Source organism: Cariama cristata, unplaced genomic scaffold (genome assembly GCF_000690535.1).
Source record: "Cariama cristata isolate BGI_N322 unplaced genomic scaffold, ASM69053v1 scaffold2721, whole genome shotgun sequence".
Lineage (NCBI taxonomy): Eukaryota > Metazoa > Chordata > Aves > Cariamiformes > Cariamidae > Cariama > Cariama cristata.
In genome coordinates this window covers 16,391-36,524 of record NW_009599631.1, presented here as the reverse complement: position 1 = coordinate 36,524, position 20,134 = coordinate 16,391, and the positions used below count along the sequence as shown (strand labels likewise).

General features: G+C 34.8%; 1 protein-coding gene across 2 annotated transcripts in view; it reads left to right on the top strand.

Moving 5' to 3' along the window:
- Window positions 1-20,134, top strand: part of PRKCZ (protein kinase C, zeta) — a 65,739-nt gene that overhangs the window by 37,346 nt on the left and 8,259 nt on the right. For both annotated transcript variants that reach the window (XM_009709739.1, XM_009709738.1), the window contains exons 10-16: window positions 2,577-2,674; window positions 7,133-7,219; window positions 7,978-8,113; window positions 9,523-9,610; window positions 10,409-10,528; window positions 11,489-11,568; window positions 12,129-12,218. In XM_009709739.1, coding sequence (XP_009708041.1) covers window positions 2,577-2,674; window positions 7,133-7,219; window positions 7,978-8,113; window positions 9,523-9,610; window positions 10,409-10,528; window positions 11,489-11,568; window positions 12,129-12,218 — 699 coding nt within the window. The remainder of the gene's footprint in view (window positions 1-2,576; window positions 2,675-7,132; window positions 7,220-7,977; window positions 8,114-9,522; window positions 9,611-10,408; window positions 10,529-11,488; window positions 11,569-12,128; window positions 12,219-20,134) is intronic.

Genomic DNA, 20,134 nt, shown 5'->3' with positions numbered 1-20,134 from the left:
AGTTTGGGGGGGGGGGGTGTGACAAGAAAAAAGCCCAACCAACTCTTCATCTTTTTCCTGTAACATTCACATTTCTTGGAAGGTGTAGATTTTATATCCATTCTATTTTTTTTCATAAATGTGATGAACCAATCACAGCAAGCAAGGAAGGCAAATTTGAACCACCTACAATGCCATTAGACTGGAAACTGCTGTGTTAAATAATGGAACAGGGGATGGGGTAACTGGGACGCATGTGGTCAGACCACAGCCCTGATAAAACAGCTGAGACACCTGACAGAAGGATAACAAGTGTTGTCAGGCTGCCAGCCTTATTGGAACACTGCAGTGTGACGTGCTTTTGCAGGAGTGGCAGTGTGTATGATGGGATACATAAGGTATGACACTGTTAAATATTTGAAGAGTAAAGAAGTACTGTGTCATCCTTGTGGATGGAATCTCAAACTCTAATAAAATAGAAGAGGTGGACAATCAGTCTCACCTCGTAGGGAATTTCTTGTATAGCTGTTCTTACAATAGAAAGTGAATTTTTTGAAAAGAGTGCAATTTTTAAGATGATAATGGTATATTAATTTTATACTGTTAGGAAGAGTGGATTTCTTGAAAGTAGGATGTTGGGGGGGGGACGGACACAACACCAAAACACTTTGTTTTAAATACTATTTGCGTTGGTAGTTTCAATCAATTTCTCTGAATGCCATTTTTTGTCATTATTCCAGTGATAATGGTATATTAATTTTATACTGTTAGGAAGAGTGGATTTCTTGAAAGTAGGATGTTGGGGGGGAACGGACACAACACCGAAACACATTGTTTTAAATACTATTTACGTTGGTAGTTTCAGTCAGTTTCTCTGAATGCCATTTTTTGTCGTTATTCCAGAGGCTAGGGTTAGGAGAGTAAAGTTATTCTAAAATACTTTGGCTTACTCATTTATTTGATGTTTCTTTTATGACCGAAGATTAGACTGTTCTGTGGTTTATTTACTGTTCCCTTTTACACGTCTTTTTTCCAAGAAGGTAAAGCTAAAGAACAGCATTCTTTAATGAGTTATGCAGTTGTTCCTGAGAATGAGAGGTAGATGAGAAAAGTCCTTCTTGAATAGTGGCTCTCATAGATAATTACATAGAAGATTGAGCTAATTGGTTTTTCTTTTCTATAAGATAGGCTGTTTAATGAAATTCTGGGAATTGGTAGGAAATGCACTGAATTATGTGAATGCATGAGATATTGCAAATAATGGAGATTACACCTAGTAAGTGTTTCATGGAGAAAGAAAATTAATTACATGGCAAGTATCAGTATGTTTAAATCGGATACTGCTTTCCAGGTAATGGTTGATATTGGAGAGAAGTAAAGATTTTTTCTAAATGAGATTGAAGCAAATCAAATACCTGGGCTTCTGCTATTTGATTTTTGTAAGCTTAATCTTGTTAACAGTAGTGCACTAGTATACTACTAATGTACTAGTACACAAGTGCAATAATGAAGAGGTTAGTTTAAAGACTGTTAGAGAAGCACATTCAGTAAAAACAAAAAGAACTGGACATGTTTATTGTTTTATTCAAAACTGGATTTTTGGCTCATATTTGGACCCAGGTTTACCCTTCCAAGGTGTTATATCTTCAGGAGCATCTGAACACAAAACCTAGCAGATGAATTTGATGGTGACATTTCCTGATTTCCGTTGAGTCTTCAGTTTCACTAACTGTCCTTGACAGGAAGGCCTGGTTTCTCAGTGTCTGTCTCTATTGTCTCCAGATTGGTTGGAAAGCTGGAAGTATCTGTCGGAAATGGAGAATTTTTAGAACAATTATATTTCTAGTTTATTGGCAGAGTACTGAGTGTCTGTGGGGTGGAACATGATCAGTGTCTTGCATGAAGAGTGAATATCTACTGCTATAACCAGTTGTCTATAAGGTTTAAATTTTGCATGGTTATATGAAAAATGATTAAATGCTTTGTTATTACGGATCTGAATTTTGCAGTACTGTGCTAGTATAATTCAAATTTTGATAGGTTTTTATTGTATGGTATTGCAGCGGGTGTTCAGGACTTCTCCCTGTTGAAGTATTAAAGGTGGCCTGTGATACTTCTAAGAATGATTTTGGTTGGACAAACTAATTGGGTTTTGGTAGTTTCATTGAATTCACTTTGAGTTTCAGATGAGAAAATGAAGTTCAGTTTATTTGAACCTTTTAAAAACTGGAGATTCACATTGCTTGTGTTACTGGCATGAGTTGCTTCAGCAGCCTTAGGATGATTTATCTAAGATAATCGAATTTATCTCTATGAAGCAGTATGAGCAGTGTATCAAATATTGCAGATGTATAATATTTTTAAATGGCTTAAATTTTGTGCAGACCTTTCTAAATGGTTAAGAAACTTCTGAATATATAATTGAATTAAAATGTTCTATAACTTCCTCCAGATTTTAGGGGGTTTTGTCTTTCTGAAGAATGTATGTAACAATGACGGTGTATGTAAGGGAGCATAGATGTTCACAGTTTCTTTTCTGGGAATGCCCACAGTGGTTATCCAGCAGGAGTTCTGATTGTTCAATTACTCTATTTCAGGATATTGATTGGGTACAGACAGAGAAACATGTGTTTGAACAGGCATCCAGTAACCCATTCCTAGTTGGTTTACATTCATGCTTTCAAACAACAAGTCGGTAAGAAAGATCTGAAATTACTTTGTTTTGAAAATTTTGATCATTGTACTAACTGCTTCTCATAAAGCAAACATAACCACTGCCATCGCATAGTCAGTAATTTTTGGAAGGAAGCATTAGTATCATCAGGGATTTCACTACTACAACAAAGCCAGTTCTAGCAGCATAGCTTAGCCATTGTGGTGTGGAGAAAAAGGCAGGGTTTTCCAGGTCCGGATCTGAAGGGAGAAGATGAATGAGAAAGAGGAGGAACTGTGCGCTGTCTTCGTGAGCACAGGCCATGTCGCTTCAGGAATAAGAGGGTGGTAGCGGGGTGAAAGAGAGTGTTGTAAGAGAGAGTTTATAATACCTGATTCTACTGAGGAGGGCTGAATCAGTTCTCAGAGGGCCAAACTGTAGTTCTCTGTTCTTCAAAATGTAAGAGTTGGGATACTCAGTAATAGTAGTTTTTAATAATAACTTAAAAACCTACATGTGTATGAAGTGGGTTTTACCTATGAGCCTTATGAGCCCTTAGGACATACTGAAGCATGTGATTTTTTATTTGAAAATGTGCTTAATAAACTCTTAACTACTTTGAAATACTAATTTTTTTGTCCTTGTGTGCACAATTTGAAGTGGACTACTTCTTGTTTTGCAATTGGAATATGAAGAAAATCAAGAAGAACTTTCATGCCCATGCTTTTGTATGTCACTGGGGAATTCAGATGTGTGGGAGTTTATGGTTTGAATTTTTTTTGTTTTCACAGGTACCTGTTTACTTTTACATTTTTATAATGCCTGGTGCAGAAGATAAAAGTCATTCTGTCTGGCTTGCTTGATTGGCATGCAGAGTAGAGTGCCAACAGTTCTAAGAAGTTTTTGTGGATTATCTAGTCATTTATCCTTAAGAATAATCACCTGTTCATTACAATGTGTATTATCAGCTTTTAAAATACGAAGCCATGCACTGTACCATTTTTTTCAGTCCCCAAGTGTTCAGCCTCTTAATGGTTATAGTCCTAGGTAATAGCATTTTACTAGCAGGGAAAACATAGCTAAGATGAAGGAAGTAAAGAAGCTGTATGAAGAGTATTCTGAAGCTACATGGACTAGGGAATATTTTGGAGCAGTGAGAAAGAATGATCTCTGAAGATGACTGAGGAAGGATTTGACCAAAAGAAATTTGTCTTGCAGACAGAAAAACAAATAAAAATCTTTAGACAGCTAACAAACTGTTGTGCAAGGCCCTTTAAGTTAAACCAACGTTCACGAACACCTTCTCACCAAATACTAGGTAGTATTGAATATCTAGTGTAAAAATTCAAGTGGTTGGGCAGGGTGAAGTATTGAGAATGAGGTTTCTTACATATTTTGGAAACAAGAAAAAGGCTGAAGTCAGCAATAGAAAGATCCTTTGTATGCCACTTTGGTAATTACGCTGACATAGTTGAGGAGCAGAAATAGAAAAAAAACGTGCTGAACATAGTCAAAGCTTTCTGTATTCCTGTTGTATCTTTAGGAGTCCTGTTTTTCCAGCCTAGCTTCTCCTTGCAGTGAAACTATAGTTTTTTGTGTATTACTTCAGTTTTTTGTCGTGGATAGCCATAATGTCATGAATTCACGATTTTGTTATAGCTGTAATGTTACAAAATGACAATTACGACCTCATTACAGGAACAAAGAGAAACACGAAACTGATTTCAAGTGAATAAATTCATGAACATCAGATTGAGTTAACTGGCCCAAAGAAAACCATTTGTAATATGAGAACAGTTTATGTCGAAGTGTACTAATGGCGGAGGGGGAAGTTGCAAAAGAACATGTTCTTTCTCTGAAGTATAACTTTAAATAAAATTTTAGGATAAAAGAAACGTGTACTTAAAGATGCTAGTTGATGCTACATGTAGCTGTTCAGATACTTAAAGATGCTAGTTGATGCTACATGTACCTGTTCACGTTGTTTCAGATGCTAGTGATGCTTGTTTTATTGTTGTAATAAAATATGTGTCTTGGGCTTGGGGCCAGAGTTGCCATCTAAGTGTCTTCCAAGGATGGCAACAATCTGAAACCTCCGTACTGCAAAACCATTGGGGTTTGAGTAAATCCTTCTAAAAAAATCAAGAACTGCCAGTATTCACACACATGCTTGAACATGACTTGACACAAGGAACTTTAAATTGCAGGTTCTGGATGGTGATAAAACATTGGAAGCTTCTAAATAGGATAGGAAGTTGGAAGCAAAAAATACCAAGAATGCTGTAATAAATAGTCATGACATTTGTTATCTATTTTATTGTTTATTTACTTTTAGTTTAGTGTTTATATTCTTGTGAGGCCACTGAAAGACTTGCAAGGTGGGTTTTGTCCCAATAACTTTTCCTGGTTTACCTTTTAAGCTTTTAATACTTTAAGTGTTTCAAATGAAGAATCCTTTTCAAAGGAGAAAAAACCAACAAACTTCTTGTTACCAGTTAGAATGGTCTGAGACTGGAGCATGTGTTTTCCAAATGGAATGTTTTCCAGTGTGTGGATATATGGAAAGGAGTTTTTGACTCATGGAAAATTAGGTGTGTAAGGAAGGACTGCCTCCTGGGACAGCCGTAACCTTCATAAGAAACTCGCACTCAGCATGTTTCTATCCCATAGGTGTCTCTGACCTTGGCAGTGTTGCATGGGTCGTATTTTCCACAAGTTTGAAACCTTTCCTGCAAACTGTAATAGAAGTCTTTTTATATGACTGATTCCACCTATATTTCTTTTCCCTGCTGACTTTTCTCTTGTTTGTTTTGAGAAGACCATTTAAAAAAATGTGTTCTACAGAGGAACTAATAAGCCTTGACACTGCAGCCTTTCTGTGCTCACATCTTCCATTTAGTGAATATGCTGGATAGAGAGTAACAGAAGTGGGTCCATCACGCTTTCTTTTACGTCACATTTTCCCATGGATAAAGGTCTTGACAAAGTCAAGGGAGGGTGGGAGGTCAGTATCTGTCCTGCTAGCTCACCAAATTTAGTTGTCATCTCTGACAAATAATGGACATATGTGAATCGAGTCTCTCAGTCCTCTCAGTCTTTAGTCTCAGTCTATCTATATTAATAGAAATATTTTTTTAATCTTTTTCTTCTAGGAATGACAGTATGTTTATTAACTGCATCAGGAAGAGTTCAGTGGTGATCATAGGGTTTAATAGAAATAATTTTGTATGTGTATATTAATAATATGCTAGATCATGTAACTTTAATTGGGAAAAAGATTGTATCATGCTATTCAGATGAAACTTACTCTTTTTTTTTTTTGAAACTAAATTTGGGTTACATTCCTCTAAGTGAGTCCTATGGCATCTTGCTTTCAGTAGATCTGTTTGAGCTTTTCAGGAACTGAACCAGCACAAATAGCAAGCTTTGTAGGTATATATTTAATTAATATCACAAATCCTACAAAACATACTGATCTCTAATATTGCCAGATACTCATTAGTTATTGTTAATGATGAAATAATTTTTAAAAGATGATGACCTTTTAGTGGCAAAACTATATCAAAAATAAAAATGAGAATTTTCACATTTTACCTATGCAGAAACCTTGTTGACTTAGGTCTGTATAAACTACATTTCATCTACAAATCTCTTCAGATTTGATGCCGCAGCTTCGCTATTAAAAGAAAAATATTTAGTTAAGCAGAGTAACAGTTTAATAATTATTACATCAGGGTAAATCTGTGTCAGATTTAATATGAAAGGTTTGAATTTAAATTGATGCATCTTTTGAAGAGTTTTTTTTAATCTTAAAACCTTTATTTTAAATAATCAGCTTGCTTTCAGGCAGGCTTATTTTTTTCAGTCAATCAGATGTTATTCAAAGCAGTGCACTCACTGAGCAAATTTTATACTGTGGAGTTTTATTCCATAAAAGTCAAAAGACTCAACATCTTTGAATAAGAGATAGTCATGTAACTATGTTGTTGTTGTTATTATGTCTTTTTCAAATCCATGACAATTTTAACTTTTTTGGATAAACTTTCATTTTTGCCATGTGTCATCTTCTAACATACTTCCATGATTTTGCTATTATTTGTAAGTAATTTTTAAAGAAGTCAATATATCATTATATGCTTAGGGGTTGGGTTTGGGTTTTTTTTTACGTCTGTCACCAAGTACCTCATTATATTAGGCAAATGCTGTTGTCTTCTGTATTGTTTAAACAGTCCTGCAGGTTTCACATCAAATAGTAGCCTGTTGTAGGCAGCTGCCTCTCCTTTACATTTAGTTTGGCATTTAAATGAAGATTGTGATCCTACATAATCTGGATCATTATAAGTATTCTTTTTTTTTCCTCTTTTAAATAGTTTCTGTAACTGTAAGAAATCTAGAAGTCTAATTCAAGATTGGAAGTGAAAATGGCTGAAATTGGAAGGATAAGAGTAGTTTTTCTTGAGAATCTCCTTGGAATCCATTAATTGTATTATATACTTTCAGATTGTTTCTTGTCATAGAGTATGTAAATGGGGGAGATCTTATGTTTCATATGCAACGGCAAAGGAAACTTCCTGAAGAACACGCAAGGTATTTTACTAACACAGTTGTAGTGGTTTTCGTGTGTTGTAGTTGCTTAATATATGAAACGCTTTCCAAATTTTATTCCATAAAAGAATATGAATAGCAAAGAAAGAACAAAAAGTTGATTCTTAAATTTAGAAGGTACTGCCCTGGGAAGGTATGTTTGTTTTGTTTTGTGTTTTTTTTTTTTAAGGATATGTTGCAGTTTTTTAAGAAAATAAGCATTTGATAAGTAGTAACAGTTATTCCTATTTACTTTTGTTTATTGCTTCATATTTTGGTAATGCTTCTTTGATCTGTTGATAGCAGGTGTAACTATTCTACTTATTTTGGTCTTATTTGAGCTAGTACAATGTTGGTAGGAGAAGACAAAAAGTCTATTTTGCATGGCTTTGTACTACACAAAGTCTCATTGTAACTCTTAATAAGGTGAAAATACAGATCTCCTATGTCATACTTGGAATTTTCAGAAAATTCTGTAGGATAAAGAATAATTTTCTTAATTAGTATTAGTCATTTTCTTAATTTCTTAATAACTGTCTTAATTAGTAGAATGAAAAAAATAATTTCCCATATTTAATTTAAGGAATAGTTTTACAATATGAGATCAGTGTCTTTATGAATAAATACAGCTTGGTTTTGGTATGCTGTTGATAGATAAAAACTGAGTGTAAAGTGATGTTTTAAGAACAGATTTTTTTAAAATTGCACCAGCTTTTGTGCCATCTTAATGCTAATAAGAATTTTCTCCTTTTTAATGTCAGGTTTTATGCTGCTGAAATTTGTATTGCTCTAAACTTCCTACATGAAAGAGGCATAATCTACAGAGATTTAAAACTAGACAATGTTCTTCTAGATGCAGAGGGTCATATCAAATTAACAGATTATGGCATGTGCAAGGTAGGATTTTTCTTGCCTTTCCTTTGCCACTTTGTCATTCAGTACTGTATCTCTCTGGTTATGCTTTTAAGTCAAATACCGTATCCAGTGACACTAAGAGAAAACTGAGAAAACGTACCCTTTTCTTAGCTCTAGTGTTACTGAGCCCAGAATTTGGTTGTGGAATAGGAACTTTATTCTGAGAAATGACTGCTGAAGAATAGAACCACATTTGTAATTTTTTTCCTTTGTGCGTTTCAAGTTATGTGAATCATTTGAGGGGACAGAAGAAGCTTGGCCTATTGACCAAGTTAATTTATCTATTTAAGTTCCTACGTGACCCAAGTTAGAAAATTGATCTTTAAGACAAGTATGTTTTAAAAGGGATCTTTTCCATTTCTTTGTAACTGTGCTCCTGTGAATATGAATTGCATTCATCGTTCTCTGTGGTTGGCCTGTAGAAATTACTAACCAACAGGGGCTCTCTAGTATGCTAGTTCTTACACTGCAATCTTTGGCGCTGAGAGGCAATTTAGAGAGCATTGCTTTCAAAGCACCTGGTAAAGTGTAGCATGTACTTAACGTGATGCAGAGGAAAGCAAGAAAACGTCAATAGAAAATATGAGTACAGAAAATACTAAATATAAAACTTAAGTATGTAAAGTTGGAATGCCAGACATGACTGAAGTGGTCGTAATCTGTCAAGAATTCTGCTGTCTCCTTAGAGCTATTGATTTGACCTCAAGTCTCCTTGTTACTGCCAGACTGTTTCTGGCTAGCATGTGAAATGAGTAGAGTCCAGTCTGTTTCTCGGTGAGAATAAGCTTCTGAAGCCAAAAATGCAACTGGCATTGTGTTGATTTTTTAAAAGTCCAAGGATTGAGTATATAACACTAACTTTTATTTAGCTTATTTCAGAACATAGTTAAGGCATGTTATGGGGATGTAATGAGGAAAGCTTGTCTTGTTCCCTCCATAGAATAGGTGTCGCACCAAGTTCTAAGAATGCTGGACTAGAATGTTTCTCCACTGTGGAAGTGCACAGGTTGTGAGGCTTCATTTGGAATGCAGCAGTTATGTGAAGATTGATTCTTTCATTCCTAAAAATAGGTGGCTTCTTCCCAACATCCATTTGAAAAGGACTTCCAAATTGGTTTTGATCTGACTTTTTTTTTTAAATGTATCTGTAAATAGTAAGCAAAATATTGTTGCAAATGTGTTGTTAATTGTTTTAATCAATTAATTTGCTGAAGATAAGCTGTAAAGTCATAAGCCAGTTTTGAGCACTATGAATATTTATTTTTAGCTTTGCCTTTTTTGAAAGGCAGATCTTTAGACTCCCTAAGTAACTTGGCTTTATAAGTCTAATTGAGGGAAATTCCTGGAAAAGGAGGTCAACTTTTAATTTATGAAATGACTTATGTTTATAGGAAGGTTTGGGCCCTGGTGACACTACAAGCACTTTCTGTGGGACACCAAATTATATTGCACCAGAGATCCTCAGAGGAGAAGAATATGGTAAGCTATGACTAAACAATTTGTAGTTACTATAAATCGCAATGCAAAGTTCTAGTTGTAGGTTGGTTCAAATACAATTATTTTTAGATCTCCATGGTTTTTTGCCATTATATATTGAATATTTCTGAAATAAGGTTATTTTTGTTTTTCTCTTGCGATCACTCATTTCAGCTTCTTTTAAATCATACTTTGCCTGTAAAATAACTATTAAATGATACTGTAGCAAAACCAAGTCCACTCCTTGAAGAACTTGACATCCCAGCTACTATTGCCTTCCAGACAAGGTTATAGAATGCTATAACAAAGTTATTGCTCATGCGGAAGTATAATAGTCTTTTTAACCAATGTTGTTATTTGTGGACTCTCACCAATAGGTTGAATCTGTCATTTAGTTATAAGATACTTAAATGTTCAACTTCTTAAAAAAAACCCAAACAAACAAAATACAAGAAGAAAAAAAACCCAAAAACCACCCACAAAAAAACCCAAACCAACCTCAAACACACACAAAACAAAAAAACCTGAAACTTTTCAGCTTAAATACACTGAGTTTTCATTGGAGCATTGCTGTCTGGCAGACATCTGCAAACTCCTATATAGATTACATTTGTAATCCCAATTCAGAAAACTCTCTCAAGTCTCATTCAGTGATGGTGGAAGTCATGATGTCTATGGCTTCAGTGAAAATATAAAATTTCAGTACTTTGTAGAACCAGGCCATTAATGTTCATTTATATGAGAGGTAATACCTAAATTCAAGGTATCCTGGTTGAAAATCTGCTCTGCGACTATTTACAGGGTTCAGTGTGGACTGGTGGGCTCTCGGTGTGTTGATGTTTGAAATGATGGCAGGAAGGTCTCCGTTTGATATTATTACTGACAATCCAGACATGAACACTGAAGATTACCTCTTCCAAGGTATAGTTGTTTTGATTTTTTTTTTCATTCTTGGGGGAGACGTAATGAAAACTGGCAATTCCAGCAGGACAGCTAGGTTTTCGTTTTCCATTATTATTTCATAGCTGTGTGTAGATCTACTGTAGATAAAGGGCCACAATATATCCAGTTCATCATAGCAGGAATTTATCTTAGTGAACTCAAATAAAACAGCCTGGAATTTAGGAAACCTTCTTCAGATAATATTTTTTTAAAATGTCCACAGTTCAGAAATAAGACAGAAATTGTATGGAATGGTATCTTTATTAGAAGGAAGTCCATAGGCTAAGAATAAATTTTAAAATTCAGTGTTACATGAGAGGATAGAAGGATCTTTCTTGACAGAAATATATCAGCGTGTAGTTTTGGTCTAGATAACTCCTTTTTTTTTTTTTTTTACTTCTGATGAAATTAATATAACTTTTTTAAAACAGTTTTACCCTTCAGGAGTAGTGAAGTATGAATATTTCTAAATAAAAGTAGTAATACCTACCGTATTTATTACACCAGAAACTCTTAACGGTTTAGGGAATTGCGAAGTTACCTGCTCCCTAATATGCAGAACCATTCTTTAAACTAGTTACTGCAATTATGTAACGGAGTCTGCCATGGTCGTCTTGACAGGCCTAATATTAAATCAATTACTGTTTAAAAATCACATTTTTCCATATACTGAGGACACTGAAAAAGTTTTATTCCCTGTTTGTACTACAAACAATAGAGAAATGTAATGAAGCCAAGGTTTCTTTTAGGAGATCTTGAAATGTCAGTATAACAGTGCCTTGAATTACTGTAGCTCCTTTTGCTTGCATTATTTTAAATAATTACTGTATCTTCCCATTTTCCAAATAGTAACATATTAAGTAACACAATGTTTGTATTGAAATCATGGTCAGTGTCATAAAACGAAAACCAATATTGCTGTTTTTAAACCTGTAACAGTTATCCTTGAGAAGCCAATCCGGATTCCAAGGTTTCTTTCTGTCAAGGCTTCCCATGTGTTAAAAGGATTTTTAAACAAGGTAAGTAACATTCTCTTATTTTTAGCATCTAAGATCTGGAAGTCAGAGCTTCCTGTTGAAAGCAATACAGTTAAGAAGTTAATCTGCTTACTATTAAGAAAATCTATAAAACCTTGGTGTCCTCTATGTTAAAAAACCCCACTTCTTAGTTACTAATTTACTGAGGGAATTCCACAGCACAGGCTTGATTTAAAAGCCTGCACCTTCGTGAAAAAAGTAACTATATAAACTCTTTTCTGTGGTAATTGTTACTTACTAAACTGATTGAATCCATAGAGCGATTATAATTTTTAATGGATAAAAGAGGGACATGAATTAATACATTACTAAATAAATGTATATTGTTTTTATTTTAAGAAGTTGTAAAATATTTATAATGAAATTTCAAACAAACTTCATGAAAAAAAAAGAACGAAATTCCCTTGATAGCCATGATATGTTTGTCTGAGCAGTGGTTTGCATGGTACTAGGGAATGCTGAAGTCTTGTATGTGGACTTTTGACAAACATGCACTATGACTGGCTTAGAGTATGTAATGTGAGTTTCTGTGTTTTCTGCAGGATCCCAAAGAAAGGCTTGGTTGTCAGCCGCAGACAGGATTTTCTGATATCAAGTCTCATACATTTTTCCGCAGCATAGACTGGGATCTGGTAAAAATAATTACTTCTGTTTATGCGTTCAAAAGGAATAGATTCTTTTAGTTTATTAATTGTGTGCATATGTAACAACCCCATTAAAAACAGTGGAATTCAATTCTATAAATGTAAAAGCTATTTTGCCTTCTCCAGGTGATGGAGAAACAAACTATCTTTCAGGACCACAACGGCAACAAGCTTTATTTCCTGGTCAAAAATCTGGCTTGCTTCCCAGCTCTAAGAGTGGTTACAACTTGTAGGTGTTGTTTTTAAAATATACAACGAATTTAAGAAAACATATTAAAGCATTGCTGGACCCATTTATTCCTTGGTTTCTATTCATAGATTCTGCAAACTCCTGCACTGGGTTCTGCTGCTATTAAATTTACCCAGCGTACATGCAAGGTGCCTGCAATTGCAGTGCGAAGGATTGCTTAGATTTCCAGTATCGGAATTCAGTGCCTTACTCTTCTGGGTGGTCATTTTGTATAGTCCTGTTAGTAAACATTTCAAACATGACAAATAAGTGTGGACTAGCAAAGACCAGCCTATTGGAATGCTATTCCAGTACTTCCTTTCTCTTGTGGATTAGAAACCTTTTTTGCCTTGACAGGAAGGTTAGTAGTTAACACAGCCAACAGACAGGGTAAAGTGTCATGAAATCAGTTTAGATACAACCATGGAAGATGAAGTGGTTCAGATACATGAAACATTTTTAATCTACTTGTAGTACATTTTAAAAAAACAAAGACTGAATTAACAAATGATATCACTTTTAAAAGCAGTAGGATTATTCAGATAGGTAACAGGGCTTAGTAAGATGAGTAGGTATGAGTAGGATCATGCCCTTTTTTTTTTTAAGGATGTGGCTTGAAAGCAGTGCAATTATTTAAAATGATTCTCTGATTATTTCAGGTTTTCTTTATTACTGGTGCTGTGAGGCAAGTTTTTAGTTCATGGTGGAGTAGATGACTTGCATTTCAGTGGTTTTGCAAGCACAAAATTTTATTGAAATTTTTAAAAGCTTTTGTTACTTGGTAATTGTGCCTACTTCTGTCTTACCGTAGAAAACCAGCACAAAAATGACATTGTTACATTTATTGACACTTGAGCAATAAAACAATTAAGTCAAGAACACTGCCTTATCGGCATTACATTTTTTTAATACCTAGTTGAACAGTATTAAATATGGACATAATATTTTCATAGTCCTAGGAAGTGTAGAAACAGGCAGGCAGCAATGCCTGTAATAACATGAAAGAGATTCACAGGAGGAGAGAAAACTGCATGCTTACATTTTTACTTTGAAGCCTGCTGTTAAGACCTTCATTGTTAACATTCTTCAAAGAAGACATTCACTATGTAAGGAGCCAGTTTTTCAAAATACCTGGTGTTTACAAAATTATTCATATGATGAAGACCACCTTTAATTTTGTCATACATCCCTTGTTTTGTATTTTCCCTTAAGCCTAAGTGTTATTTTTTTGTTAGCTACCTACTGATGCTATAATGCAACTTGCTTGAGTTTGTAGTAGAGCACACGTGTCATGTGCTGCAGGGTTTCTGTTCTGTTTTGCAGAGTTTTTTGAGAGAGAAGGGGAAAGAGAGAAGACTGTTGAATTTATATTTTCTTTATTTGTATAAGAAACTCTTAATTGCAGTTGGTACTTCTTCATCAACTTTTACGCTGATTAGAATTTTTTTTTACCTTTTTTTGGCTGAAAGCTTTGATATTTAATATTTTATTTAAAAAAAGGAAAAATTTAGGTGATAGTTCTGTTTTGTGATATGATTAGGACAGTGCTGCTCAGGAGGATCTAAAATGTCAGATAAATTTTAAGCTATATTTCCAATAAGAGTGTTGGAAATATATTCAGGAGAAAACAAAAACATATTTAGAAAGCATTTTTAGTTATTAGAATTTTCTTTGAAATGCAGGTGATGAATACAAAAGATTTGACTTAAAAGCTTTTCCAAATCTTCTCAAGTTGAAACACAAGGAAATAAGAGTCTTAGGCTGACTAAAAATTTTTTCTGTGGGAAGCTTGAGTTAAATGGAAAAATAAATAATGGTAAAGTGAACACATACACCATAAACATTTTTATTTTTTTTCCCTAGTGTTAGTCATCTGAGTTGTGTGGCACAGGAAAGAACACTTTAGATTACTCACTCTGCGTATAGGATGGCTTAACAGCATTCACGGAAGCACCAATACAATTTTTTTGATTGTTTCAGTACATGAAGTCTGTTCTTATACTAGTGCCTGTTTTTATGGCATTTATTCATTATATGCTGAAAAAAAAATTTATAAAACCATGGCTACTGTTAGCTGTGTACAGAAGCAGTAAGCTTTTTTTATAGAGCTGTACCAACATATTTTTTCCCTCAACAGGCTGCAAGTTCACTATATGGTTTGTTTAAGAGTGCTTTTATGCTTTACTGAGTATAACATAAGAGGCAGTCTGATACTTAACATCATCAGTTGAATGCCTTGCTGTTGGAATGTTAATGCATAGCTACAACTGACTCATCATGACAATCTTATCACCCTACTTCAATTTTTAAATACTCATTTCGCTGTTTCTTTCATGCTGCCATTCTTGTTTGGGAGGAGCTAATTTTGTCTTCCTTACAACTTTCATTTCGTGATGCTTTCCAAGACCTGATAACTGATGGGATGTTGATGTATTGAGATTCTCTACCCAGTTATAGTTTCATGATTTCCTTGTATCTCCATCTGTACTCATCATGCACTTGTCTTAAACCTGGAATGGAAGATTTTTCCGTGTTTGATCACCTTTTTGTTGCTTACTCTGTGGCAACCTTAAGGAGATGGCCTGGCCCTAAAACCAGGTTTCCTACCCATGTTGGTAATATAAGTAATCATTTTGGTCAGTGGTAACTACTTTTCACTTACATTATGCTTACCTGTTTTTTATTCAAGCTAGATTATGGAGATTATAGCTTTGGTGCTTTTTTTTAACTGAATATAAATTTTAGAATTAGAATGTTGGCATCTGTGCTACTACAGACTTGACTACATGACAGATTTTTGTCTCCACTGCTGTGGTGGTAAGACTTTCAGGTTAAAGGCTAATTCAAATAAGTTATTTACTCTGTGTAAATGTGTTGCAGTTAGTCTGGCATAAGTTTCCCTTCCTGCTAAGTAGAGTCAGTAGCTTTCCCATACTTGTATGCTTATATTCCTAAATTGTGAGTTTTACTTATTACAGTCTTATGTCCTCTGCAACTCTGTAGAACATTAAACTAGAAATCTGAGTCTTATACTTAAATTACAATTGCAGTTTTTATTTATGACCTATGATATATGAAAAATACATCTCGTCTAATTGCACACAAATGCCGTTCCTCAGGAAGAAAAGTAAATATATTGTGCTAGCTCTTCTATTGCGGCAGTAAGCATCTGTGTAGGAATTTTTCAGTCCTGAGTGTAGTCTATCAAGTTAGATGTTAAATGGCTGAATTATTTATGGACTTCTATCTTTAAGTGCAGAGCACTAACTATATTGGTGTCTGTTGCCTGGCTTATAACTTATATTACTTATGTATCTTGACACTTTTTTCCAATAGCATTTAATGTCGTTGAATTTGTAGAGTTCTTCTGTTAATTATTACAGAAAATGTTACTATAGTAACTTATTTCTGAGTGCACCATTTTGTTAGTCGTGTAAATTTGGCTTTTGTTGTTAGTGTTGTTTTGAAACACCCAGAAGCCTTCCCTTTTTTCATATGAAACTGACCTATAAATTAGATCAAATTAAGAATTTGGGAACCAATATAGTTTGTATAAACTTCTGTTGTAAATGGGAGAAGTCTACCATTGACATTTTGAATAATTTTCTCTTGAAAGTGACAATGATTTATATATAGACCATAAGAATGACCGGGAAGATTAAGGAAAATCTTACATTGAATGGTGGCAAAAGAATTTTTCTAGGAGGTGTACAATTTGTCCATTTTACTTGGCATGTACTGGGGAGAATATATGTGAATGAGATACGGACTTGATAGCTCAAGTATGTTACTGTTAACTGGTATGCAGCAACACAGAGGCCTCTGTTTTCAAATGCAGTTGAACTTGATGACATACAGGCGTGATATAGGGGTAGTGCATTCCTCATAGGAGCTGGAGAACCTTCTTCAGAAAAAGTCTCCAAAAAGGATGTTATGGAAACTGAATACTATTTAGTGTTAGTCAGATACAACTAAGGAGTGTGACGGATCTGCAATACCTTTAAGAGAATTTGCAGATCCCTCTTTTCAGTGTGTTCCATCCAGACCTGTAAAGAAGCTGGAGCCAGGGAGAAAGTTACACCATGAGAATTCACAGTAAGAGCAGTCTCTGGTTAACAGTAAGTCTAGAAAAGGAAGCAGGGCTTTTTGCATTGGAACTGCTCTTGGATAATAATTGACCATCACCTATTACCTTAAGACTGCTACCTCCTAGGCTCAGAAGGCTGGACCAAAAAAAAAAAAATAATCTTGACTTGCGCTTCTGGGGGAGGGAGGCAGGTTTTGGATCTGTTTATCAAGTTCAAAGATCATAGAGGTTTTTCCAGACAAATCTTAAAAGTGCAATTCCAATTATGATCAAAATGCATTTTTGCATTTTCCCATTTTTGAATTATTTTCAGCCTTTTTTACTCTTAGTACTGTAAGCCTTCAAAAACACACCACCACCACCCTAACTACGGAACCAGAGAAGTCAGAATTGACTCTTTAATCTTGGGCAGTGATCCGTGACGGGACTCTGTGGTAAGGGATCAGAAAGAAAATGGTCAATCATTTTTTCTACAGGAATTCTGATAAAATATACATGACTTTTTTTATTGCAACAGAATTGTTTAAATTTGCTCATAATAAACATTACATTTTCTTCTAGCTTTGAGGGCTTTTGAAATGTAATTACCGTTGCCCTATATTATTATATTTGGAAATTCAGTTCTCGTACTAACTTTGTCTTTTTACTGAAGTTAAGCCAGGAGACAGGAGATAAAAATTATGTTGTTTAAGGAATAAAAAACTAAACTGCAGTTAAGCAGATGATTTAAGTTTAAGTACTATCAATCACTATAAAAATGTATTTTGCTGAATTTGTTGTAATTGCGAGTAGGATATGATGAATGTGAATACTGTAAAGACAGGATTTAAGCCAGGAATGAAGTGAGACAGAGAACTAAAAAGATCCGTAATTGAGGTGGCTTGTCAAAAGGTTTTGGAGCTATTTTTAGTTTAATTATGGTTCAAATCTGTGCGAGCTGTATATCGTGTATACATTTTACTGAATGTCTTTTCACAACTGTAAAATTGTATGAACGGGGTGCTTTTGCCTGTGATAGTACTCCTTTAAGTAATGATAGGAAAATAAGCTAGTTTTCTGTTCTCTACAGAAAAGTATGAAATTGCTCCATCTTCTTGTCACCAGCTCTCTTACGTCTGCCGTGAAAAACCGCTGCTTTGCTGCCTCATTCTGTCCTGGAAATACTTTCACACAAGTTCTGAATTTGTTCGGCCACACTGAAGCAGATACCATTTCTTGAAAGGAAGCAGGACTATGATTTGGATCTATAGGAAAAAAATAGCCTAAATAAGAGAATAAACGAGTTCAGCCTTTTCTGAAATTTATCCAAGAAAATCCCTGTTACCTCCCTACTGATTAAAGGGCTAGATTCCTTAAAGAGTTTTCTTTCTCCCTAGGCACCCTGAATAATAAAGCATCTATCCTACATAAAAGCATGCTGGGACAGATTAATCACTCTTGTTTTGTAGCAACATAGATACGTACTTTTAAAGGAGAAAGCGTAATGAAAGTTTTATTAGTGTGGAAGTCTGAGTTGCAAATAGTACGTATGTTTCCTTTGTCATCTCAGAAGAGAGATTATGAAATGATCTAGCTGCATAACTTGTTCATTCTCAGTGATACCAGGTGACCCTCATGATCCTTGAATTTGTTTTTTGAATTTCCTGAAGTCTGAGCAGACTCTTCCATGTCATTTGTGGAGTTCTATTACTGTCTTACTGGGACCAAAGGCGGCAAATATGTCAACATGAAAATACTAAATTTCTCACTGCAGACAAGTTAGTACTTTCATAAACCAAAGGTAAATATTGTAACTTGGTGAGACAGGTGTCCAAATGTAAAGTTTTAACCTGAGTCTGTGTTGGAAATTCACTAATGTTTTTTTTTAAAAAAAAAAAGGGGCGGGGGGGGGGTGAGGCTGTGTATCCATAGGAGATTTTTTTGGTTTGAATTGTTAAGGTGCTTTAGCTTGCCATATATGGCTTAGACATAGAAAATGTCTGGAAATTGCTGGTAGATTGCTGGAAATAGTAGTGTAGAAAGTAAATGGAAACCTCAACAGTGTGGTGGACTGTTTAAACCGGAAGAGAAACTTATGTACAGGGTGGCTGATGAGACGGTTCAGCTTTAATCAGTAGAAGACTCAGTGCAGACTGCAGAGCTACTATTTCTTTAAAATCAATCTCACCTTAATGGCAACTTCAGAGTAATTAACATGAACAGAAAGTTGGGCTTTACTTTTGCATGAGCAAATACCAAATGGTGTTTCAAAAAATTAAGAATTACAACTGGTACTAAATTCTATCTAGCATTTAGTATTTCAAAAGATGGTGAAACAGAAAAAGACTATCTGCTGCTTTCCTAGCAAAAGGCAGGTAGTCGTTGGCTAATAGCCTGATTAGTGTACTTGAATGTGAAGACAAAACTTCGTAAGGAATTTCAGTCTCTGTACAAAACCACATATTAAAACAGGCTTGTCGCTTTGTCATTTAATACTGTTATCACCGAGGATGTGTTGCATGAGAACGAATTGTGATTTTTCGATTTTTTTTTTTTTTTTTTTTTTTTTTTCCCCATTAGTGTCATTAGGTCTCTTCCAAAGGGGGGGGTTGAATGTTGATTTTCTATCTGATATTTCTCTAGAGGAACGGTGACCTCCAGTGGCCAGCAAGGCTAACCCAAACTGTATATTCCACCTAGGCCATAACAGATCAGAATAATGATCAAGTCTGATAGCCTGTCTCTATCAAAGCCAATACCAGAAGCTTCAGAGGAAGGTAAAAATGGTTCCAAATCCTTCTCGTACAGATAACTAACTTCTGATTCATATAGTGGTTAATTTTATGCCCTGTAGCATGAGTGTTGATATAGATTGTATAGATGTATAGCTCAAAAAAAAGGGTCAGAAATTTCTGTAACATTCTGTATTTTAACCACAGTTTTTAAGCACAAACCTCTGTGGTGATAAATTCCTTAACAGGGGGAATGTAAGTGGATTAAACTTCCTATGAATTCAAAAAAAAAACCCAAAACAAACAACAAAACACTCCACAATTCAGAGAAGGAAGGAAGAATTCATTTAACTAGAATTTCATTCCAAAATAACTAGCAATTTATTCTTTAATCAATTACATGCCTCTTGGTATCATTACCAAAAGGAAAATTATTAGTGATGAATGAGTAACCTAAGACAGTTGGAAATTTTATCGTCACTCTCCTTGAAAACATCTTTTCTGCCCATGCATAAAACTGTAGTTTTGCACTAGGTTGAATTTTTGTTTTATACAGAATTTTCAAGGAATTTAATAAGGATGTTGAAGTTACTAAGCTTAGTAATTACATAGTCTGACTTTCTGTGATCAGTGAAGGCTAAGCTCTTGTTTTTGCAGAGGCGATACATTTGTGAAATGGTCTATGGCGTATCTGGAAGCTTGGCTGTTAATATTAAACATATTACACTGTAAACTCTGTTACACAAGTATTCTGGTTGAGATTCTGTGTTCATCTCTTTAAGCCACGCTGCTTTTTTTTTTTTTTTGCGGGAGGGGAGGAAAATAAACTTGCTGTAGCATCTTTGTCCCTTTATGATCTGACCAAATGATTCCCTCC